This window comes from Moschus berezovskii, chromosome 14, assembly GCF_049115385.1.
Source record: "Moschus berezovskii isolate FMDL1 chromosome 14, NW_MosBer_1.0, whole genome shotgun sequence".
Classification (NCBI taxonomy): Eukaryota; Metazoa; Chordata; class Mammalia; order Artiodactyla; family Moschidae; genus Moschus; species Moschus berezovskii.
Window position 1 is genome coordinate 39,684,358 of NC_142473.1, and position 26,091 is coordinate 39,710,448.

General features: G+C 36.0%; 1 protein-coding gene across 3 annotated transcripts in view; it reads left to right on the forward strand.

Moving 5' to 3' along the window:
* PIK3C2A (phosphatidylinositol-4-phosphate 3-kinase catalytic subunit type 2 alpha) overlaps positions 1 to 26,091 on the forward strand; it is a 115,755-nt gene that overhangs the window by 71,706 nt on the left and 17,958 nt on the right. For all 3 annotated transcript variants that reach the window (XM_055423276.2, XM_055423277.2, XM_088843053.1), the window contains exons 9-21: positions 799 to 942; positions 2,272 to 2,320; positions 2,401 to 2,611; positions 5,050 to 5,172; positions 6,236 to 6,403; positions 15,903 to 16,014; positions 16,388 to 16,533; positions 18,669 to 18,857; positions 19,322 to 19,415; positions 19,919 to 20,013; positions 20,365 to 20,545; positions 23,786 to 23,890; positions 24,667 to 24,759. In XM_055423276.2, coding sequence (XP_055279251.2) covers positions 799 to 942; positions 2,272 to 2,320; positions 2,401 to 2,611; positions 5,050 to 5,172; positions 6,236 to 6,403; positions 15,903 to 16,014; positions 16,388 to 16,533; positions 18,669 to 18,857; positions 19,322 to 19,415; positions 19,919 to 20,013; positions 20,365 to 20,545; positions 23,786 to 23,890; positions 24,667 to 24,759 — 1,710 coding nt within the window. The remainder of the gene's footprint in view (positions 1 to 798; positions 943 to 2,271; positions 2,321 to 2,400; positions 2,612 to 5,049; positions 5,173 to 6,235; positions 6,404 to 15,902; positions 16,015 to 16,387; positions 16,534 to 18,668; positions 18,858 to 19,321; positions 19,416 to 19,918; positions 20,014 to 20,364; positions 20,546 to 23,785; positions 23,891 to 24,666; positions 24,760 to 26,091) is intronic.

Genomic DNA, 26,091 nt, shown 5'->3' on the forward strand with positions numbered 1-26,091 from the left:
GAGAAGTGTTTTTGTGTGTTTTTAGCGTGGAAATTATTCCCAATGAAAATTAAAAAGATGACTCAAGTTTTTTAATGATTTCAGAATTTGTTAGTAATTTATTGCTTTTGCTTCTGATTCTAATAAGAAATTAAAAGGGATTTGCGTGTGAATGATTGTATCAGGCAAAGTGAAAATTAACCAGGCCTGCTTTTTTCCTCCTTCAAAGTAAGTAATTGGCACTACCCTGACAGTTCAGTGCTTAAGACTTAGTGCTTCCACTGCAAGGGTGTGGGATCCCTGGTGGGAGCAGAGGGTGAAAACAATGTAAATTATGTAATTGAAAAGCTATCTTGTTTCTTTTCTTTTTCATCATAAAAGCGTAAAGGATATCTGTTCTTCAGTTCAGTTCAGTTCAGTCGCTCAGTCGTGTCTGACTCTTTGCGACCCCAGAAATCACAGCACGCCAGGCCTCCCTGTCCATCACCAACTCCCGGAGTTCACTCAAACTCATGTCCACAGAGTCGGTGATGCCATCCAGCCATCTCACTCTGTCGTCCCCTTCTCCTCCCGCCCCCAATCTTTCCCAACATCAGTCTTTTCCAGTGAGTCAACTTGTCGCATGAGGTGGCCAAAGTATTGCAGTTTCAGCTTTAGCATCAGTCCCTCCAATGAACACCCAGGATTGATCTCCTTTAGAATGAACTGGTTGGATCTCTGTTCTTAGGCACATCTAAAATGTTTGCTTTTTCCCTCATCCCTAAAATTGATCCTTAAAATTCCACATACTTATGTTTATTTTACTTTTTATTTTTAAAGAATCAGCACAGAGCAGTAGATCAAGTAATTAAAGCTGTAAGAAAAATCTGTGGTGCTTTAGATGGTGTGGAGACTCTTGCCATTACAGAATCGGTAAAGAAGCTGAAGAGAGCAGTAAATCTTCCAAGGAGTAGAAGTGCTGAAGTGAGTATTTTTTAGTAGTTAGCATTTTATCACATGCAAATATGTACATAAGTGAGCATCTGTCATTTAAACTGGGAGACTTTTGCTTCTGCTAGACAAAATGTTACCATTTTAACTCTAGCTTTTACTTTTGAGCTGATTTGGTTACTTGTTTGGTAAGGTGAGGGAATTTCCAAGAGGAGATGGACTGCCTTGAAGAACTTTGTGAGAGTTGACATTGAATAAATGGATATCCAGCTGAACTTTTTGTGTGTAGAGGAGAAACTCTGGCAAAAATGAGTTGGTCAAAGATTTTAAGGTAATACTGCCCTTGAAGGCGCTGGATATTAATAGCTAACATTTCTCCGTCTGGATGAAAATGTTCATGGTTGTCAATGGGGAAGTTCTGCTTTGGAGTAAACCTCCTTCCTATTGGAAAGACCCAGAAGTCTCAGTAATAGTGACTTAAATTGCCTCAGAAGCAACCAGATTAGGAGCCCTCACTTGATATCATACTGTTGCATTTAGTAAAAGTCCTCCCTGTTTCCATGGAGATTTAATTAATTGTTCAGAGGGATGTTCATAGCTCTAATTGGAAGGATGAAAGAAGGATCACAAGACATGATAAATTTCAAGAAAGGAAAAGTTATGTTGATGGTATGTTCTTCAACAAATGTCTGTGAAATAGCTCAATCCATTTATTGTCTCAAAGACCCTATCCATATGGTATACAGAAATTTGAGTCTCTCGTGTTTTGTTAGTTTGTTCTTATTATGTGCTTGTTTTTTAGAAGTTAAAAAACATCTGAAATCATTTGGAGGCGATAAAATGCCATGGTCCTAATGCTGTCTAATGTCGTCTATTCTTTATATTCATTTGCTGGGTAAATGAGCAGAGAGTAGAGAAAAACTCAGTTCAAATAATTATAAGAGTTTTTTTGAGACACTAAATAGTAATAAGTAGATTTCTAGTTTCTTTAAGGATATACTTATGCTAATCGTAGAGCAAATAATGGAAAATAAAATACTGTATTAATATACTTACCACATTTGAGTTTCAAATATTAATTACCAAAAAATGGTTTGATGAGGCACATTTTGCCGAGTTTATTTTGCAGTACTTTTCAATTATTGCATGATTTTCTTGATATTGAAAGTATCTTTTTATTTGGTTTGGACCATTCACTTTGCATTCTTTTTTATTGTTTTATTAATTCTTCAGACACTTGGGAAGTTTCTCCTGTGAAGAATTTCTTTGATATAGAGTTTAATAAGTGTATTGAAATTAAAAGTAAACATTTTATATTCCATCATGGGTGATTTTCTGACTAATTTGTATGTGTGTAAGCAGGCGACTTCACTGTATGGAGGAGGAGACACTAACAGGAGTTCAAGTAGGGGTATGTATTTAAGTTCCTTAAATTTTAGGAGTAATTGTTGCTTTTACAAAGAATTATATTAACAATTTCTTTAAATCTAGGCTCACTGAATCCTGAAAATCCTGTTCAAGTAAGCATGGACCAGTTAACTGCAGCAATTTATGATCTTCTCAGACTCCATGCAAATTCTGGTAGAGGTTCTGTATATTGTGCCCAAAGTAACAGGAACATTAAGGAAGCATGGACTACAACAGAACAACTCCAATTTACAATTTTTGCTGCACATGGTATTTCAAGTAACTGGGTATCAAAGTAAGTAGCTATTTTAGAAAAAGAGATGTACAATTTTACCTGGAGGCTAATATAACCTTGTAAAACATCAGCATCCACTGTTACCTTGGTCTTTAAATGGATACTTGATCCACCAAATACCTTTGTGTTTTTCCTAAGAATTACAGAGATGTTTGATGCTGTTAGTAAATATTAATAATAATATCACTCCCACTACATTCAGAAAAAGCAGGAAAATATGTTTAAACTAGCAAGGGCAAATGTTAATAAATTAGTTAATTTATGACTGCTGTTTCTGGCTTGCCTTTAGAACCAGGGTAGTGGGACTAGTCTTTTTTAGCACATTTATTTTTCCTCTTCAGTAGTTTTTACAGTTTACTTTTGTTAGACTCTGAAGTCTACAAGGGTATATTTCTTTTGTTGAATTTTTAATATGGGTTTTTCTTTTTGATCTTTTTTTTTGTCAGTACCAAAAAGTTTGCCACCTTCAGCTTATCTGGAAATGACTAATATAAACTGAAAAGTCCAAATTGAATATATTTAATGAAATAATAGTTTAATGCTATAAAATAAAGCCAAGTTGTTGCTGTTGTTCAGTTGCTAAGTCGTGTCTGACTCTTTTCGACTGCATGGACTGCAGCATGTTAGGTTTCCTTATCCTTCAGTATCTCCTGGAGTTTTCTCAGATTCATATCCATTGAGTCAGTGACACTATCTAACCATCTCATCCTCTGCCACCCTCTCCTCCTTTTACCTTCAATCTTTCCCAGCATCAGGGTTTTTTCCAATGAGTCAGCTTTTTGCATCAGGTGGCCAAAGTATTGGAGTTTCAACATCAGTCCTTCCAATGAATATTCAGGGTTAATTTCCTTTAGGACTGACTGGTTTGATATCTCCTTGCTGTCCAAGGGACCCTCAAGAGTCTTCCCCGGCACCACAATTCAAAGGCATCAATTCTTCAGCATTCAGTGTTATGGTCCAGTTCTCACATCCATACATGACTACTACTGCTACTACTACCAGCCTAGTTATGAGATACCAAATGTAAATTCTGCTTTATAACATAAGCTGAACATTAGATACTGTGTAATATAATGACTTGAAAGTGGTATATTAATTCATTCAATAAATATTTACTGAACACCAGCTGTGGGCAGTGTTCTTAGAAGTAGGAATCTAGCAGTTAAAAAGACAGCAAAAAATCTTTGCCCTCTTGGAACTTGCATTTTGATGGGTACTATTGCTGTCTTAAGGTATTTCATTCTTTTAAATAGTTACAGGGATAATGTTATCCACATTCTTCATACAAAAACATGTATATACACAAATTTAGGGACACTAATGAGGACAAATACTCAGCAGAAGACAATGCAGTGATAATTAAAATGAATTTTTTTTTCCCTCTGTGCTGTACAGCTTTTGGGATCTCAGTTCCCAGACCAGGGATTGAACCCGGGCAGTGGTAATGAAAGCCCAGATTTGAAACTACTAGGCCACCAGGGAACTCCCAATACAATGCTGATTTTAAAAGAGGTTGAAAAAAGCAATCAAATAGCTACGTGAACCAGTGAGATTAGATTTGAAATATATTTGAATGATAAACAGATTGTATGAACAAAATGGACGAACAAAATGTTTAATGGGTAAGCCTAGCAGTAAGTTAGAATTCTAGTAGAATACAGTTTTATTGAACCCAAAACTCCCTGCAAGATTGCCTGACTGTATATTACCCAGCTCTGTAATTGTGGCAGTTAGGGACTAAGTCATTGCTTTACCATGAAAGATTACAGTAGCATCTGTCCCCATGGATGGTGCTGCTGCTGCTAAGTCACATCAGTCGTGTCCGACTCTGTGCGACCCCATAGACGGCACCCACGAGGCTCCTCCGTCCCTGGGATTCCCCAGCTCAGAATACTGGAGTGGGTTGCCATTTCCTTCTCCCCATGGGTGGAACCCTTCTAATAGATCAGGAAGATCAGCTCAGTGCAACTCAGGCCCATGCACCATTAATATGGTAAACTGACTCTAGTTCAGCGGCTCACCAAAGGAAAATGGCACCTAGGGAACATAAATGTTTATACTGTTACTTCCTAAAATGAATATACCTAGAAATGAAGAATTATTCAGTGTCATTTAACTAAAATTTAATGCTGGTAACTAACTGTTACCAAATTGAGATAAATTCTCCAGTTGGTATCAATATAGCTCCTTTAGACTGACACCTAGGAATATATGTTCCCTTCTGTATTTCCTCTGCTCTGCCTCTATTTTTGTAGGATTTGCAATAGTTAAGTTTTAGATGTTTTTCCAAAAATTCACTGATATAGTAACCAAATTATTTCAGGTAATAGTCACTTAGGGAAGAATGGCTAATGATATATATATATATATATATATTTGGTTAGTTAACTCATTTGTGTTATCAAATAAAATTAAATTAAACCCTTTTATTTTCTCAGTTATGAAAAATACTACTTGGTATGTTCCCTGACTTACAATGGAAAGGATCTTTTTAAGCCTATTCAATCAAAGAAGGTTGGCACTTATAAGAATTTCTTCTATCTTATTAAATGGGATGAACTGTAAGTAAGACTTCTGGCTCTTTATTCTTTCAGTATGTCCTGTTCTTTACCTTTTTCCATGTATGTTTCCAGCTTTCATTTTTAATTATAATTTCCATTAAAATTAATTAAATTCTTACTGATACCTTAAAGATTCTTCTAGATACAATTTTATAGAAGGGATTGAAGGTCTCATTTAAAATCTGAAATACTCTTGAATCTTCATATTGTTAAATTACAGAACCATGCCATCAATTCTTCCTAGCCTTTGTCAAGTTAAAGTCATGTGTAATTCTGGTGTTTTATAATATTGCTTTAGTTTTGTATTTATTCTGTAACAATGTATTTAGGAAGCCTAGTTCTTGATTAACAGATTTTAAAAATTATCTTCAATCCATGTACAAGAAGATATTTTGAACTGTTAATATTTTAAAAATATTATGTTTAAGGGAATGCTTTCATTATTTAGGCAAATAGGCAATTGCAAAACTTTATTCTGCATTTATTAAATAGTTTCCTATTTTTCTTTTTTTTAATTACAAAAGTGGCACATGTTTGTAAAAACAGTCAAATAATATGAAAATGCATATAGGGTGAAAAATGTTATTTTATTTCCAGCACTTAACCATCTCATGACTCCTCAGAGTGACCACTCTTGACCTCATGTGTCCTTTCAGATCTTATAAAAAAAAAAAGCACCGGTAAACATATATGTCTGTCTGTGCATGTATGTGCACACAAACATGTAGAGTCAGAAACACTCATGAACATTCATCTAGCTTTTCCTAAAAGAAATAAAGATGATTATTATCTTGCCTAAAAATTGACATTGCAAGTCTTAAATAAAAGGAATAACAAATTTTTGAAGAGAGAAATGTTATATGTTTGAAATTTTAACGAAATTTATTTAAGATTTTTTAGTATTTGTTAGCCAAGCTTGCTACTTATTTACATAAAGTTTACTCAGAATTAAAGATTATTTGAAGAGTCAAATAAAATACCTAAAATTGTCAGTTTCGTTGAAGGCTTAAACTTCATATTCAGTCTAATTTGTTTTTTCTATTAATACATTTCCCCCCCATAGAATCATTTTTCCCATCCAGATATCACAATTGCCGTTAGAATCACTTCTTCACCTTACTCTTTTTGGAATTTTAAATCAGAGCAGTGGAAGTTCCCCTGATTCTAATAAGCAGAGAAAAGGGCCAGAAGCTTTGGGCAAAGTTACTTTACCTCTTTTTGACTTTAAACGGTAAGTGTTCCTGAGTTGTAATGGTCAGTTACTGTGAACACCCCTGCAGTATCAGTATTGGCTAGAGAATGGAATGGGGAAAACTGACATTCATGATGAGATAATGAGTTGTCACATTTTTCCCAGTGTGATTAAAAGAGGTCATTTCAGAGATACAGAGAAAACCAAAGTTGTTCTGCTGTCATTTGAATATATCTGTATGGGTTTTCAAAGGATTGTTTGCTGCTCACTGTTCCAGAAGAAAAGCAGCAGCCGATTAATTCTTTTTTTTTATTTCATTCTTGTCATTTATGAAAAGTATTATATTATTGACATAATATTCATGGTCTTAGACGTTTCTTTGTTTAAAACAACAAAACTCCATTTTCCCTCTTCTCATCCTTTCCCCATCCTCCTCCTTGTTTGAGTGTACAATTGCATATTATTCCCTTCTCTTTACCTGACTGATTTCCCCTTACTGTTATGGGCCCCTGGCCTTTAATCTTCAAAAGTCCCACATGTATGAAAAACTTGCTGATCCTTAGGGTAAAAGAAATTCCTTTTGAGCTTTGTGTCTACTAATAGCCTTTGGGATAGTATAATCTACCTGGCTTTTTAGCTGACTGTTTTGATTATGTTTTAAGTAATAATATGTTTCTTGAGTCATGAAGTGTCTTCTTAAATGAAAAGAAAAATCGTTGACTAAGTTTGGGTTGCTTGATATAGAACATGAAATATTTTGGAGAGTGATAATGGACATTATCATATTGGAGTATCTAAGTTCTGCAATCAAGCTACTGTGTTTAATAATAATATTACTGTAATAACAAACACATAGCATTTACTCTATGCAAGCTATTAGTTTGAATGCTGTATACATAGCCTTATATACCTCAGAACAGCCCTATGAAGGTAGGTATTATTATCTCTTTTTACAGAGGGGGAAATCAAAGTCATTTGCCCTTGGGCGCTTAGTTAATAAATGTTAGAATTGAGTTTGAATCTAGGGAATCTGGCCTCAGGGTCTTCATTCTCAACATTAACCTATATTGCCATTCTCAGGTTTATTTGATACCGTGATATTTTTTTTGATTTAAAAATCCATCTTTGAAACCATTTTGGGAAATGATTTAATAATTGATCTGTTTAACTTAAAAGAGCTGCTGGAAGATCCACTGGAGAAGGGATAGGCTACCCACTCATTTTCTTGGGCTTCCCTTGTGGCTCAGTTGGTAAAGAATCTGCCTGTAGTGTGGGCGGTAGACTTGGGTTCGAACCCTGGGTTGGGAAGATCCTCTGGAAAAGGGAAACACTACCCACTCCAGTATTCTGGCCTGGAGAATTCCATGGACTGTATAGTCCATGGGGTTACAAAGAGTCAGACACGACTGAATGACTTTAACCTACAATAAAATGATTAAAAAATAAAAAGCATGAAAAAATGCTGCTAATCTAAGTTCTGCTTCTCTTGTCCTCTTAAATGACATAGTTTGATTTTTCAGTAATCATTTTTAAAATCAGTGTTTGTTTTGAAAGTTTGTTTGTAAGTTTTGTTTTTGAAATATTCTTTTCCCATGTACTTAAATATAGCATTTATATGAATAAATATATTTTTTCTTTTGTCTCTCCCCCTATGTATGAGAAGGCCATGTAAGATTTTTTAATGATATACCTTTCATTGGGCTCCAATTTTATTTGACACCTGACATAATTCTGAGCTGACAAACACTAGAGAAGAGCAGTTAAAGAGATTGCTATTAATGATACATATTTAGAACTCCTTGCTAAATATAGTCCATAACTACTCTAAAACAGAATATTGGCCACATAAAGGAGGGGGTTGTGTTCTCAATTGTCTTTGATAAATTAGTGTCAGGTAATAGTTAATGTGAGAAAATTAAATATAATTGTGTCTATCAATTTTTACAAATGAGTCAGTTTTGAAAACCTTCGTGCCCTTGAAAGCAACAAGAGTCTGCTTCATTCAAGGAGTATTATCACTTTTTGCCATTTTATTTGCTTATTAGTGTTTTTATTGAATTAATGACCTTCTTTTGAGATTCAGAAAAGGGAAGGGCAGTTGACTTTTGTTAGACAGTTAAATAGTTTGCAGGTATCCAGTGCTCAGCTGTTTAAAAGAATGAACTGATGTCGTTAAGCTTGAGAGTTTGCCAAGCTGTGTAGTCAATCTAGATAATGTTAGGATTTAACATTAAAAAAATGCTCAAAAATTAAGAGGTAAGATGACTTTATATATAAATACATAGAGAGAAACTGTGTTAATGATTTAGTTGTGCTAATGTGCTGTAGTATAATGATCAGAAATCCTGGTCTTGAAATTCTTTTAAAATTAATTATGTTTAAGCTACAACCTGCATACAGACCGATGAAGTTATTATCATAAGAGCCAAATGATTTACAGGCATTTCAGTCAACCTCAGCAACAAATGAATTCTTAACTCATTTTTAAAGAAATGGAATCAAGCGTTTAACCTGCTGCTCCTTTATAGTTGAATCTCAGGATTACCAAATAATTGAAGTGAGAAGGTTCTTTGTAGAAAAATTTCAATGAATAGATGCAGAAAGAATGACAGAATATTAAAATATTGCAATTTCTGTTGTTATTCAGTCGCTCAGTTGTGTTTGACTCTCTGCAACCCTATGGACTGCAACATGCCAGACTTCCCTGTCCTTCACCATCTCTTGGAGGTTGTTCAAACTCATGTCCATTGAGTTGGTGATGCCATCTAACCATCTCATACTCTGTCATCTCCTTCTCCTCCGGCCTTCAACCTTTGCCAGCATCAGGGTCTTTTCTAATGAGTTGGCTCTTCGCATCAGGTGGTCCAGAAGTATTGGAGCTTCAGCTTCAGAATTGGTCCTTCCAATGAATATTAGGATGGACTGGTTGGATCTCCTTGCAGTCCAAGGGACTCTCAAGAGTCTTCTCAAACACCACAGTTCGAAGGCATCAATTCTTGCTCACCCTTTATGGTCCAACTCTCACATCCATCTATGACTACTGGAAAAACCATAGCTTTGACTAGATGGACTTTTGCCAACAAAGTAATATCTCTTCTTTTTAGTACGCTGTTTAGGTTTGTTATAGGTTTTCTTCCAAGGAGCAAGTGTCTTTTAATTTTGTGGCTACAGTCACCATACGCAGTGATTCTGGAGCCCAAGAAAATAAAGTCTGTCACTGTTTGCATTGTTTCCCCATCTTCTTGCCATAAAGTGATAGGAGTGGATGCCATGATCTTAGATTTTGAATGTTGAGTTTTAAGCCAGCTTTTCACTCTCCTCTTTCACCTTCATCAAGAGGCTCTTCAGTTCCTCTTCACTTTCTGCCATAAGAGTGGTGTCATGTGCATATCTGAGGTTGCAATCCCTACTGAAATAGTAGATTTAGGCCAGGAAGTCTCAGTCTTGGCACCGTTGAACTTTTGAGCCAGGTGATTCTTTGCTGTGGGACACTGTCCTGTGCATCGTAGGATGTTTGGCAGCACGTTTGGCTTCTGCCCACTAAATGCCAGTGGTACTCCCTAGTTGCCAACCAAAAAGTCTCCAGACATTGCCAAATATCTAGTGGAGTCAAAAGGATTCTTAGTTGACATTGATTTAAGTCAGGTCAGTTCAGTCGCTCAGTCGTGTCCAACTCTCCATGACCCCATGAACCACAGCAAGCCAGGGCTCCCGGTCCATCACCAACTCCCAGAGTTCACCCAAACTCATGTCCACTGAGTGGGTGATGCCATCCAGCAATCTCATCTTCTGTTGTCCCCTTCTCCTCCTGCCCCAGATCCCTCCCAGCATCAGGGTCTTTTCCAGTGAGTCAACTCTTCGCATGAGGTGGCCAAAGTATTGGAGTTTCAGCTTCAACATCAGTCCTTCCAATGAACACCCAGGACTGATCTCCCTTTAGGATGGACTGGTTGGATCTCCTTGCAGTCCGAGGGACTCTCAAGAGTCTTCTCCAACACCACAGTTCAAAAGCATCAATATTTTGCCACTCAGCTTTCTTCACAGTCCCAACTCTCAAATCCATATGTGACCATGGGAAAAACCATAGCCTTGACTAGATGGATCTTTGTTGACAGTAATGTCTCTGCTTTTTAATACGCTACAGGTTGGTCATAACTTTCCTTCCAGGGAGTAAGTGTCTTTTAATTTCATGGCTGCAATCAGTATCCGCAGTGATTTCGGAGCCCCCAAAAATAAAGTCTGACACTGTTTCCACCGTTTCCCCATCTATTTCCCATGAAGTGATGGAACCAGATGCCATGATCTTAGTTTTCTGAATGTTGAGCTTCAAGCCAACTTTCTCACTTTGCTCTTTCACTTTCATCAAGAGGCTCTTTAGTTCCTCTTCACTTTCTGTCATAAGGGTGGTGTCATCTGCATATCTGAGGTTGTTGATATTTTCCCAGCAATCTTGATTCCAGCTTGTGCCTCTTCCAGCCTGGCGTTTCTCATGATGTATTCTGCATATAGGTTAAATAAGCAAGGTGACAATATACAGCCTTGACGTACTCCTTTTCCTATTTGGAACCAGTCTGTTGTTCCATGTCCAGTTCTAACTGTTTCTTCCTGACCTGCATACAGGTTTCTCAAGAGGCAGGTCAGGTGTTCTGGTATTCCCATCTCTTTCAGAATTTTCCACAGTTAATTGTGATCCACACAGTCAAAGGCTTTGGCATAATTAATAAAGCAGAAATAGATGTTTTTCTGGAACTCTCTTGCTTTTTCAATGATCCAGTGGATGTTGATAGTTTGATCTCTGGTTCCTCTGCTTTTTCTAAAACCAGTTTGAACATCTGGAAGTTCACTGTTCATGTATTGCTGAAGCCTGGCTTGGAGAATTTTGAGCATGACTTTACTAGCGTGTGAGATGAGTGCAATTGTGCGGTAGTTTGAGCATTCTTTGGCATTGCCTTTCTTTGGGATTGGAATGAAGACTGACCTTTTCCAGTCCTGTGGTCACTGCTGAGATTTCCAAATTTGCTGGGATATTGAGTGCAGCACCTTCACAGCATCATCTTTCAGGATTTGAAATAGCTCAACTGGAATTCCGTCACCTCCACTAGCTTTGTTCGTAGTGATGCTTTCTAAGGCCCACTTGACTTCACATTCCAGGATGCGTGGCTCTAGGTGAGTGATCACACCATCATGATTATCTTGGTCATGAAGATATTTTTTGTACAGTTCTTCTGTGTATTTTTGCCACCTCTTCTTAATATCTTCTGCTTCTGTTAGGTCCATACCGTTTCTGTCCTTTATCGAGCCCATCTTTGCATGAAATGTTACCTTGATATCTCTGATTTTTTTGAAGAGAGCTCTTGTTTTTCCTATTCTGTTGTTTTCCTCTATTTCTTTGCATTGATCGCTGAGGAAGGCTTTCTTATCTCTCCTTGCTATTCTTGGAACTCTGCATTCAGATGCATATATCTTTCCTTTTCTCCTTTGCTTTTTGCTTCGCTTTTTTTCACAGCTATTTGTAAGTTCTCCTCAGACAGCCATTTTGCTTTTTTGCATTTCTTTTCCATGGGGATGGTCTTGGTCCCTGTCTCCTGTACAATGTCACAAACCTCTGTCCAAAGTTCATCAGGCACTCTGTCTATCAGGTCTAGTCCCTTAAATCTATTTCTTACTTCCACTGTATAATCATAAGGGATTTGATTTAGGTCATACCTGAATGGTCTAGTGGTTTTCCCCACTTTCTTCAATTTAAGTCTTAATTAGGCAATAAGGAGTTCATGATCTGAGCCACAGTCAGCTCCCATCTTGTTTTTGCTGACTGTATAGAGCTTCTCCATCTTTGGCTGCAAAGAATATAATCAATCTGATTTCGGTGTTGACCATCTGTTGATGTCCATGTGTAGAGTCTTCTCTTGTGTTGTTGGAAGAGGGTGTTTGCTATGACCAGTGTGTTCTCTTGGCAAAACTCTTATTAGCCTTTGCCCTGTTTCATTCTGTACTCCAAGGCCAAATTTGCTTGTTACTCCAGGTGTTTCTTGACTTCCTACTTTTGCATTCCAGTCCCCTATAATGAAAAGGACATCTTTTTTGGGTGTTAGATCTAAAAGGTCTTGTAGGTCTTAATAGAACCATTCATCTGCAGCTTCTTCACCGTTACTTGTTGGGGCATAGACTTGGATTACCTAGTGATATTAAATTGTTTGCCTGAAAACGTTTTTGAGATTGCATCCAAGTACTGCATTTCAGACTCTTTTGTTGACCATGATGGCTACTCCATTTCTTCTAAGGGATTCCTGCCCACAGTAGTAGATACAATGGTCATCTGAGTTAAATTACCCATTCCAGTTCATCTTAGTTTGCTGATTCCTAGAATGTTGACATTCACTCTTGCCATCTCCTGTTTGACCACTTCCAATTTGCCTTGATTCATGGACCTGATATTTTAGGTTCCTGTGCAATATGGCTCTTTACAGCATCAGACCTTACTTCTATCACCAGTCACATCAACAACTGGGTGTTGTTTCTGCTTTGGCTCCATCCCTTCATTCTTTCTGGAGTTATTTTTCCACTGATCTCCAGTAATATATTGGGTACCTACCGACCTGGAGAGTTCCTCTTTCAGTATCCTATTATTTTGCCTTTTCATATTGTTCATGGGGTTCTTAAGGCAAAAATACTGAAGTGGTTTGCCATTCCTTTCTCTTGTGGACCACATTCTGTCAGACCTCTCCACCATGACCCGTCTGTCTTGGGTGGCCCCACACGGCTTGGCTTAGTTTCATTGAGTTAGACAGTATTGTGGTCCGTGTGATCAGATTGGCTAGTTTTCTGTGATTGTGGTTTCAGTGTGTCTGCCCTCTTTTGCCCTTTTGCAACACCTACCGTCTTACTTGGGTTTCTCTTACCTTGGACGAGGGGTATCTCCTCAGGGCTGCCCCTCCTGACTTTGAACGTGGAGTAGCTCCTCTCCCCCATCCTGCGCGGCACAGCCGCCTCTCCTTAGATGTGGGGTTGCTCCTCTCGGTGGCTGCCCCTGACCTCGGACATGGGGTATCTCCTCTCGGCTGCTTCTGCGCCCTCTCAGTCTGGCACTCTCGGCCACTGACCTCGGACATGGGGTAACTCCTCTCAGCCGCATTTCTGCGCCTTCTGTCGCATCATGATTTAAGGCAAGTAAGTGAAGTCGCTCAGTCGTGTCCGACTCTTTGCGACCCCATGGGCGGTAGCCTACCAGTCTCCTCTGTCCATGGGATTTTCCAGGCAATAGTACTGGAGTGGATTGCCATTTCCCTCTCCAGGGGATCTTCCCAACCCAGGGCTTGAACCCGGGTCTCCCACATTGTAGACAGACACTTTACTGTCTGAGCCACCAGGGAAGTAATGATTTATTAATGCCTGTTTAGAAACCATTGTGATTAACTTTTCTGGAACTTTATAATAAATTGTTTAGACTAGTACTTGAACAAATTAATTCTCTTAACATCACAGAAGGAGAGATACACCAAACAATGTGTGCTTTATTTGATGCATCAGGAACTAGTAGTATACAATTCCAGCTGTAAAACATTACGTATTCTTGCAATACCACTAACCTTGAATCAGCTCAGTCCTTTAGATCTAAATATTACAGAAAACATAGGTGATAAAGGGACTTGCTAAAAATGATACCAGAGGAATGTGGTCAGTAAAATCCAGGATACAGAAAAGTTTTCACAACAAAAGACTTGCATTATTCAACAAGCAACAGGGGGTAAAAAAGAACAATGTATAGGTTAAAACAAGAGTTGGTAAACTTTCTGTAAAGAGAACTAGACAGAAGTAGTTGAGACTTTGTAGGTCATGTAGTCCCTGTCGCAAAGACAAAAGCAGTGATAGGCAACATGTAAATGAATGAATGTGGCTTTGTTCTAATAGAAGTTTACTTAAAAAAGCAGGTGACAGTCTGGAGTTTGACCTTTGACTTAAAAGATACTTAAAAAGACATATCACCCAACACACATGTTGGACCTGTCTTGTATCCTAATTCAAACCAGCTATTAAAAATTTTTTAGAGCCAGTCAGAGAAATTTGAATGCTGACTGTAAAGCCGATACCTTTTTAAAATGTATTGTTAATTATTTGGCTGTAGTGGGTCTTTTTTGCTGTGCACAGGCTTTCTCTAATTGTGGTGAGCAGGAACTACTCTTGTGGTGCGTGGGCTTCTTATAGCAGTGGCTTCTGTGGCAGAGCACAGGCTCTAGGTGTGTGGGCTTCAGTAGGTGCTGAGCCTGGGCTTAGATGCCCCATCACATGTATAATCTTCCCAGAATGGGGATCGAACCCCTGTCCTCACTGCATGGTCAGGCAGATTCTTAACCATTAGACCACCAGGGAAGTCCCTAGCTCCTAGCTTACAAGTAGTTATTTTTAATTATTTTGTTGTAATTATGTTTAAATAACAGTATTTATCATTTAGAGACTCATAAAAGTATATACAAATAAAGTGATATGATCAGAATTTGCCTTCAGATAATCTAGCTGAGGGTGAGGGTGGCTCTAGAATAGATAGAATATAATGTGTGATCTTTTTTTTGGCCACCCCACATAGTTTGCAGGGTCTTGGTTCCCCCACCAGGGCTCGAACCTGGGTCCCCTGCAGTGTAAGCACAGTTTCCTACCCACCAGGGAATTCCTGTGCCAAAAATTTAAAAGCTGTTAACCTGCTAGAGAAAACATAAACTGGAGTCTAGTTTTGGAAAGGATATTTACTATTTGAATGAAATGAACAAAGTTTGATGAAGTTTATAGTTTCCTACTTTTTTATATCATGTTATTTTTCAGAAATTTCATCTGTGGAAAGATATATCAGTATTTTTATTGGTAAATGTTTCTAATTTCAGTAGATTATAAATTGGTAGTTTAGGGCAAGGGTCAGCGTACTCCAGCTCACTGCCTGTTTTTTGTTTTGTTAGAACATAGCACAGTTTTAAAATATAGTATTCATGGCTTCTTTTGGCCCTGTAATCGTAGAGTTGAGTCTGACAGAGATTGTATAGGCCAGAAGACCCCAAATATTTGCTCTCTGGCCCTTTATAGGAAAAGGTTGCTGACCTCTGGTCACAAACACGTTAAACTTCTCATCTTAAACAATCAGTACTTTGATACAAGGTAGATACTAGTTTCCTTGACATGTGTTTTTATTCTTATGGTAGAATTCAAGGAGCGGTTATGAAATCCAAACCACCACCTTGAGATATGTTTCTCTGTAGATGATGTTCAAACACTGTCCTATTTATAGAAGTTATTTTGGGGACAGGTGACTCTGAGACTTTACCCATCTTTTCTTCTGTCCTGAGCCCCATTTCATCTTCCCTTCTTTTGTTCTAACTTCCATACTTAAGTACATTTATCTAAAGTGAAAATACACTATAGAGAGTGACTCTATATAGAGGATGCTTAATAAATATTTGATTATTAACATTTCAAATTCATTACTGTGTGTTGTGAGTTTTTAAATAATTTTTAAAATGAAAACCACAGTATTCTTCTGTTTACATTCATGAAGGTTTTTAACATGTGGAACTAAGCTTCTGTATCTTTGGACTTCATCACATACAAATCTTATTCCTGGAACAGTCTCAAAAAAAGGATATGTGATGGAAAGAATAGTGTTACAGGTAATGATACTTCCTGACACATGGAGACGTTTAAGTTTGAATTTCTTTATAAAGAATACATGTTTACCATGGTCTCAGTTGTTAACTAAAGAAGCCTGATTGATCTTGTTTAGATCTTAGGATCTATATTTAAATGTTAATAAGCCATTTCCTATTTCTGAGAAATAGTAAAAGATGCACTTATACCAATCCCACAAATATATGTGCTATTGAGAAGTACTAATAACGGTAATCACTCTTAATAAAAGGACAGAAGCATTAATTTAATATTTGATATTTTCACCCTATGACTGAGACAAATCAAAAATAAGTAAATGTAGCAAATATGTGGACCTTTCAGCTGTAATTTGATCAATTTCTGTTGATTTTTAAGGTTGATTTTCCTTCTCCTACATTTGATATCATTTATACCGCTCCTCAAGTGGACAGAAGCATTATACAACAACACAACTTAGAAACGTTGGAGAATGATGTGAAAGGGAGACTCCTTGATATTCTTCACAGAGACTCATCGCTTGGGTATGCTCCTTTAATTCTCTTGCCTGATTATCTCTTACAATGTAAAGTTCAAGTTAATGGTTTATTAAATGTTCTGATTTAGTTCATTATTTAGTAATGTTCCTGATACGGAAAGTTTTCTTTTTCTGTTTTCAGTTGTATAAAAAGACTGTATAATTGCATAAAATTTAGAAATTTGTATAAGTCAAACTTTCTACATAATCAAATGCAAATAACGGACTGGGGACTATAGTCTATTTCCTTAATATATGAAGAACCTTTTTATGTAAGTAGAAAAACCGACAGCACAGTGGTAGACAAAGAATATGAATAGGATTTTCTTTGGAAAATAAATACAACCCTTTTAAACGTCTGAAAAAAATGTTCAGTCTCTCAGTAATCAAAGAGTTTTAAATTAATACAAGATACCATTTCACACATCAGATTGTTGAAAATTAAAATGTCTCATTATATGAGGTATTGATAGAATACAGAAAAATAGGGATTACACTGTGGGCAGAATTCTTAAAGCTTTGAGAGAGCAATTTGGCAGTCTATTAAGGTCACAGTGTCCATAATCTGTGACCTAACAATTCCACTTCCAGTTATAGTATGATTTTAAAGAAAACCCTTTTATATTTGCTTGTGGAGACAAGAATATTCCTTGCAGTATTTATTTGGGTTATTGTAAAATGGATATACATGTTCATTAATGGGTTAAATTATGGTACATTTATCTAACATCACTATGTAACTGTTAAGAATGAAGTTATGGCTATTATTAATATGTAAGATATTAAATGAAGAAAGCAAGTAGAATAGTATGTATAGTGTGTTCAGTTCACTTCAGTCACTCAGTCGTGCCCAACTGTTTGCGACAGCATGGACTGGAGCACGCCAGGTCTCCCTGTCCATCAGTAACTCCCGGAGTTTACCCAAACTCATATCCATTGAGTCAGTGATGTCATCCAACCACCTCATTCTCTGTCATCCCCTTCTCCTCCTGCCTTCAATCTTTCCCAGCATCAGGGTCTTTTCTAATGAGTCAGTTCTTTGCATCAGGTGGCCAGAGTATTGGAGTTTCGTCAACATCAGTCCTTTCAATGAATACTCAGGACTGATCTCCTTTAGAATGGACTGGTTGGATCTCCTTGCAGTCCAAGGGACTCTTAAGAGTCTTCTCCAACACCACAGTTCAAAAGCATCAATTCTTTGGTGATCAGCCTTCTTCACCATCCAACTCTCATATCCATAAATGACCACTGGAAAAACCATAGCCTTGACTAGACAGACCTTTGTTGGCAAAGTAATGTCTCTGCTTTTTAATATGCTGTCTAGGTTGGTCATAACTTTCCTTCCAAGGAGTCAGCATCTTTTAATTTCATGTTACTATTAACATAAAGGAAAGAAAGAGTATTCGATATATACACCTTTGTATATGCTTCTATAAAAATAGACAAACTCTCGAAGAATATACTAGGTGAGGCAGTTGCCACTGGGAGAAGAATTGGAAGGAGAGAAACCTAATTGTGTGCCTTTTTGCAAAATTTGATTTTTTTCTTCATATTCCATATGAAATGAATACATTTCAATTCAGTGCTTTGATTATAAACACAAAGGTAGATAGATGGGTAGTGAAATAGTGAAATATTTCATTCACATAAACGTTTGTCATTAAGAGTAAATTGGAATCTCCAAAACAGGTTTTTATTTTGAATATTCCTCAAATGAGCTCTATATTCATTGCCTAAAATTTTTTAGTAGTATTTGATTTTGACATGACTTTTGATTTTACTTGTATAAAATGATGAAATCCTTGCTGTCTCTTAGAGTAGGTTCTCCTTATTCAACTCTAATTTCTAGTGCCTGGCATCTGGTTAGAGCTCAGTAAATTTTATTATGCCGGATTATCCTTCAGTTTCTTAACTAAGACTCTTCTCTCAAAGCAGAATGATTTCTTTCTATCCCCCAAATTAGGGTAAATTAGTGGTGTTTGATGTATATTGCGTTTTTCTATCCCAAATTAGTATTAATGATATTACCGAGAAGTGGCTGTCCTAAAAGGAATGAATTTCTCCTTTGTATTTTTAATCATTGAGATTATAACTGTCATTATGGTATCACTAAGAAGTAATTTAATTGTATTATGTATTTAGACTTTCTAAAGAAGATAAAGCCTTTTTGTGGGAGAAACGTTATTATTGCCTCAAACACCCAAATTGTCTTCCTAAAGTACTTGCAAGTGCCCCAAACTGGAAATGGGTTAATCTTGCCAAAACTTATTCATTGCTTCAGCAGTGGCCTCCACTGCATCCACTGACTGCCTTGGAGCTTCTTGATTCGAAGTAAGTTAACTGTGGTTGAATTTGTTTGTTCTGTTTTATTGTTGTCAATTTTTCTGGCAAGATATTATTTACAGGATTAGTTCCCTTTGTTTTAATGTGAAAGCAGTGTAATATAAATGTGTAAATACATATTTCTATAAATACATCTTTTGTGTTGAGGTTATTAAAAAGGGATGTCATATCATTGAAAACTGATCTAGAGAGGTTGTAAATTTTGAATAATTTGTTTTATTTTTTGATATGGGTCAGAATTTATTTTCATGATCTTAAAGTTTTTTAAACAGTCACAAAATTGGATTTGTGTATAGGGCAATATGAGTTTTTCCTAGGAAAAAAGATGAAACACATTGCTTTTCAATAGCTATTTGAGCATTCTTCATCAGGAATAAGTTGAGATTGTGTCTTCAGGGAAACAGGTTCATTAGAAATCATTGTCAAATCTTGATTTTGTGGCATGCTTCTAGATTTGCTGATCAGGAAGTGAGATCCCTAGCTGTGACCTGGATTGAGGCTATTAGTGATGATGAGCTAACAGATCTTCTTCCACAGTTTGTACAGGTGAGTTTTTTTTACTAGGTTATCTACCCTTCTTACACTCTCTCCAGTTTTTATGAGTAGGGAGGGATCTTGCTAAGGGATCTCCTTTCTGTTTTGATTAAAAGGATTGAATACTTTTGTTCAGTGGGGATGTTAAAGTACATTGCATTTGAATTTAGTGTGAAATTTTTTCTACTATTGTCAGCCGCCTTGCTTGAATACTATATATATATGTACCTAGAATTTTAACTATCAGAATAAACCAGAGTTGAGGTTTTTTTTTTCTTTCTTTTTAAATTGGCCGCTTAAACATAGCTAGTGAATGTTATTCCCAAGTCAGTATACTTTTCTGCTTGATCTCATTAATTTTACCTGAATTAATTAGTCTGTTTCATTTTTTATTAGTATCATCTTTCCTCAACAAGAGTAATCCTTGATTTATATAGTTTATATTTTGATAATTTTATCCTAACAATGTAGTATGGGTTTGACAACTACTGATTCTTATTTTTCTTTGCATGTAGGCTTTGAAATATGAAATTTATTTGAATAGTTCATTAGTGCACTTCCTTCTGTCCAGAGCATTGGGAAATATACAGATAGCACACCATTTATATTGGTAAGATTTAAATTTTCTTAAGTACTTTATTTCTGTTCCTATTATTTGTACAAAAGACACTCAAAGTCTAAACAGTATGCTCAGACTATTTGCTGTTGATACCAGGTGTTTTATTGAAGTGATTATTGTAAAGAAGCTAAGTTTTTATGTCTGCAGAAATAAAACCAGAAGTAACCAAACCCTCTATTGCCGAATTACTCGTCATGTTAGAGCTCTGTAATATGAGTTTTTCTTGCTTGTATAGCTTAAAATTAATTCCTAGATACCCCAAATTAAACTTTTTAAATTGAGTTTTGAGAGACATTAATCTAGTTCTTAGAAGTGGCTGACATAAATATTTTGCTGTATTAGGCTCCTCAAGGACGCTCTGCATGATGCACAGTTTGGTGCCCGATATGAACATGTTTTGGGTGCTCTCCTCTCAGTAGGAGGAAAAGGACTCAGAGAAGAACTTTTGAAGCAGACAAAGCTTGTACAGCTTTTAGGAGGAGTAGCAGAAAAAGTAAGACAGGCTAGTGGATCAGCCAGACAGGTAAGTACCCACAGAGGGAACATAAATGTTTTGATGTTAAAGAATCTTTGCAGTGCTGACAAGTTAAGCTTTTATTCTTTTTCAGTAGACATCCACTAGAACTCACCTATGCTGTCTTAAGCAGACTGAATTCAAAGGTTGCTTAAAATCTATTGGAAAAGATTTTATATCCTAACTCAGTTCCCTTTCATTTCCATGCTTATTAATTTCTTTACGATCAAAATTGTTCTCTTGAGTTTCTTTCTCATTGTTTTGCTTTTTAACTTTTTTATAATTATAAAAGTAATAAAAATGTGAATTGATGCTACTGTTGAAGAAGTTCAAATGAATAAATTTATAAGTTTACAGAGTAAAAAATTAGAATGTTTCCAGTTTCGGTTTTTCCCTGTGGGTATCTTCTTCATAGTTAATGTCTTGCTTGGTCATTTTATATGGCTTTACACATATATATACTTAAGTATATATACAAATTTTGGGAGTTAAAAAATATAATTATAGGAACATATATATATATATATATATTTTTTTTTTTTAGCTAAAATTCACTATTTTAACCAAAGTGTATAGTTCATTGACTGTTAGTACATTTACAGTGTATTGCAGTTACCACCACTATCTATTCCAGAATATTTTTATCACAACAGAAAGAGAGCCTAATATACCCACTAACCCCCTCACTCCTTACTCCCCTCGCCTCCCAGGTCCTGCTAAGAACTAATATGCTTTCTATCTCTATGGATTTATCTATTCTGGACATTTCATATAAATGTAATCATGCAACATGTGGCCTTTTGTGTCTAATTTATTAGCCTAATGTTTTAAAGATTCATTTATATTCTAGTATGTATATTTAATAGTGCTCCATTGTGTAAATAATAGCACATTTTCTTTATCCATTCATCTATTGATGGATATCAAGCTTGTTTCTATATCAAGCTTGTTTCTATTATGTGACTATTACTGAATAGTGCTGCTGTGAATATTTGTGTGTAAGTTTTTTGTTTGAACATCTGTTTTCACTTTGCCCAGGAGTAGAACTACTGTATCGTATAGTAATTCTGTGTTTTTTGAGGAACCACTGAACTGTTTCCTAAAATAGCTTCACCATTTTATAATTCTGGTATAATCCTCATATAAGGTATGAGGATTCAGTGGTAAAGAATCCGCCTGCTAATGTAGGAGATTGAGGAGACATACGGGTTCAGTCCCTGGGTTGGGAAGACCCCCTGGAGAAGGAAATGACTACCTACTTCAGTATTCTCCCCTGGAAAACCCTGTGGACAGAAGAGCTTGGCAGGCTGTAGTCCATGGGTTCCCAAAGAGTCGAACATGACTTAGTGACTGAATAACAAAAAAAAAATGAGGGTTTAATTTTCTCCATAACCTCACCAAAATTTATTTTTAGTTTTTTTAAACTATAGTCATCCTAATGGATATGAAGTGGCATCTCTGGTGGTTTTGAGTTGAATTTCCCTAATGTCTAATGATTGGGGGCAGGAGGAGAAGGGGACAACAGGGAATGAGATGGCTGGATGGCATCACTGACTCGATGGACGTGATTTTGAGTGAACTCCGGGAGTTGGTGATGGACAGGGAGGCCTGGCGTGCTGTGATTCATGGGGTCGCAAAGAGTCGGACATGACTGAGCGACTGAACTGAACTGAATGTCTAATGATTTGGAGCTTATTTTCATGTGTTTGTTGGCCATTTGTATATCGTTCTGGGAGAAATTTCTAAGTCCTTTTTAATTGGTCTGTCTTTGTTGTTGAATTGTTAGAGTTCTTTATGTATTCTGGACACTATCAGATATACTGTTTGTAAATATTTTCTCCCATTTTGTATGTTTTTATTTCCTTCTTAATGTACTTTGATGCACAGAAGATTTTTAATTTTATGAAATCTAACTTTTTTTTTTCTTTTGTTGCTTGTTCTTTTACTATCCTATCTAAGAATTCATTGTCAAATCCAAGGTCACAATGATGTACTTGTGTTTTCTAGGAGTTTTATAGGTTCACTTTTAAAAAGTCTTTGATCCATTTTGAGGTTATTTTTGTTGTGGTTTGTTTGCTTTGTCCTATGAGCCGAGAGTCCAGCTTCATTCTTTTCCATGTGGTTATCCAGGTGTTGCTGCACCATTTTCTGTTCTTTCCTATTGAATAAACTCAGCACCGTAGTTGAGAATCAGTTGACCATAGTTGTATGGGTTTATTTCTGGACTCTCAGTTCTGGTCCATTGATCTATATGTCTGTCTTCACACTATACTTTTTTCATTACATAGCCTTGTAGCAGGTTTTGAAATCAGAAAGTATGAGTCCTCCAACTTTTTCTTTTTCAAGATTGTTTGGCTGTTTGGAAGTCCCTTATAATACTATATGAATTTTAGTATCAGCCTTCCCATTTCTGCAAAAAGAGGAGTTGGAGTTTTGATAAAGATTGTGTTGAATTTGTAGATCAATATTTGGGAAATATCACAATCTTAGTAATAAATCTTTTAGTTCATGAACATGGGATATCTTTGATCTTTAATTTCTTTTAGCAATGATATTTTTTTTCCTTGTAAGTTGCTTTTTTTTTTGACTTGGAGAACTCATATCAGTACATATAACTATACTTTTTGTTTCTTAATGAGAAGATAGTATTACAAGGTATGGTAGTTTAAATTATGAACCATTACATCTGTGCAGATTGTCTATACCTTTTTCTTTTCCTGAACAGTTCTGTGATGAACTTGAATGTGTAAGTGTTTGCCCCTTTGCTAGTATTCCTTTATAGGATAATCCTGAAGATGAAATAATTCAGTCAAGAGCTATATACATTTTCAGTTATAATAGTTTGTATTAAATTACAACATCAAAAAGAAAACTTTACCAGTGAAGACCCCACTCCCCACCAATAGATTATGAAAGTATCTACTTCTGACCCTGTTGCCAGCACTGGATGTTATCTTAAACATGTGTTAGATAAAAATTGGTATCTCATTATTATTTAATTCTATTTGTTTATTTGACTATTAGTATTAAAAAATATATTAAATATGAGAGTATGTACTTCCCTCTTATGTTTATAGTCTTTGCTGTAAATTTTATTTTTATAATAAAATTAACTTTTTTTAGCAATAGCTGTTTTTGACCACATGACAGTTGGGCATTTAAAAAATTGGGTCCACATCATGTTTTTGTTGTCTGAAAAAGAGGTCTTTGTTTTCATTTTGTACTTACAATATCAATTTCTTTTCCTAGGTTGTCCTCCAAAGGAGTATGGAACGAGTGCAGTCCTTTTTTCTAAGAAGTAAATGCCGTCTTCCTCTCAATCCAAGTCTTGTGGCAAAAGAATTAAATATTAAGGTGACATAAATACTCTAGTTCATATTACATTTTCAAATATTGTGTAATAAAAAGGCAGGTGGGCAGGTATGCTTAAGGCAAATGCAGATAAAGTGCGTAGGTTGGTTATAAGTACTTCTGGTTGTGTTTGCGTAATATCTGTTTTTATCTAAGTATATGCTTATCTAATTACCATTCCTGAACAAAAAAGCAGAGTGAAATTATTTATTGACTTGAAATAAATTATTTTTTGCTATCGTATAATAGAATTCCAATGGTAAAACTCCCCAGTCACAGGTAGGCAGTTTTTTACCTTCCTTGTGAATGGCCACGTGGACTCTTCAAAGGTTTATAACACTTTTTAGAGTCCTTAAAAAGTAGTTGTAATCATCAAAATTGAGTAATTGTATTTTTAATTGGGCTAATAATAATACAAATAGTGGATTTTTCTCTAACATGAGTTCAGCAAAATCAACCAGTTAATTCATCCATTTTAGAGTCTGTTATTTTGAAAGGAGCCTCAGATTTAATTTTTTTTTAAGTTGACATATGGCTACTTTTTCATTGGATTATAACAGTTCGTGACGGGGTTGTATAATTATGTCACTGAAGGTGGGAGTAGTGGGGGTTACATTTTCCCTTTGGATTTTGTTCGTTGTTTTCTTTAAATTACTCTCACAGTCTTAAATTAGTTTTTTACCCAGTTTAATTTAAAATTTGATGTCTGCTAATGAATTTGTTCAGTTTATTTTTATTTCAGTGTTATCATTTTAATGCTTAACATATTGTATTTGTAGTCATGTTCCTTCTTCAGTTCTAATGCTGTGCCCTTGAAAGTCACAATGGTGAATGCTGATCCAATGGGGGAAGAAATTAATGTCATGTTTAAGGTGAGCAGAATAAGGTGACTTTGTTTGTTTGTAATTTAAAAATTCTTTTCTCAAATTCCTTTTTCAGAATTGCAAAAATAATTTTATTTAGTGTTAAATTGAATAACTGTGAAAAATTATTACTGCTATAAACTGTTTCCAAATGGATTTGGGAACAAGTGCAACTCGGCTAGAGCTGCTGCATATGGCCATCTTATGCTAGTTAAGTATATCACAGTTCCAGGTAGTGCCTTTCACCCTGACTATGATGTAAATGGTACACCTTAGAGATGCAGAGTAAAATTGCAAAACTATGAACTGGCACTGTTTTTGAAAACATGTAACTTACCTGTGGGAATCTGTTACCAATCAGAGCTTCCAGGTGTATGGTAAAAGGGCAGTAGTAAAGAATCTTCCTGCCAGTGCAGGAGACTTAAGAGACATGGTTTGATCCCTGGCTCAGGAAAATCCCTTAGAGAAAGAAATGGCAACCCACTCAGTATTCTTGCCTGGAAAATTCAATGGACAGAGGAGCCTAGCAGGCTACAGTCCATTGAATCACAGAGTCGGACACAACTGAGCGTGCACACACATGCATTAGCAATCAAAGTTTTCTTTGTTTCAATCACAGTTAGTATTATTTTTAGGAAAGAATGTAGAAATTTAGTTAATTCAATGAGTTTGATTAGTCAACCACCTTTGATATATATAGCAAGTTCCCATATACTCAGATCTGGTTTTGGACTCCATTGTATTTTACTGATGTCTTTGCTTTTTCCTAAAACAGTCTCATCTTTTTGAATACAGTGATTTTGTATGTTGTAATTTTTTTAAGGCAAATTACCTCTTTTTTTTCCCATAATTTTTCTTGGTTCATCTGAAAAATGTATTTATCATTATGTGTTTTAAACTTATTTTATCCAATTTAAGAAGAAAATGAAAACTTGATGTAATTCCAGTTGGAATTCATTTTTGGAGAGCTAACTTTTTTTTAAAGTAAACTGATCATTGTAGATTCATAGCTCACTTTAAGAAATTACACAGAAATCCTGCGTACACTCTACACAGTGTTATTATCTTTACAATATTGCAGTTAGGATGCTGACATCGATACAGTCAAGATATGAAATATATTGATCATCAAAAAGATCCCCCATATTGCCCCTTTAAAAAATTGAATATAATACTCATACTGTAAAACCCAGTTTTTTAAACTGTACAGATCAGGAAATTGAGACGTAAAGAAGTTAAGTAACTTTCTCTGGGATGCAGCAGAAGAATAAAAAGGTGGTTCAGTTCATTTTATTCTTTATTCTTTTCTCTATTACTTTCTCCCCACTCCTCCCCCCTTTT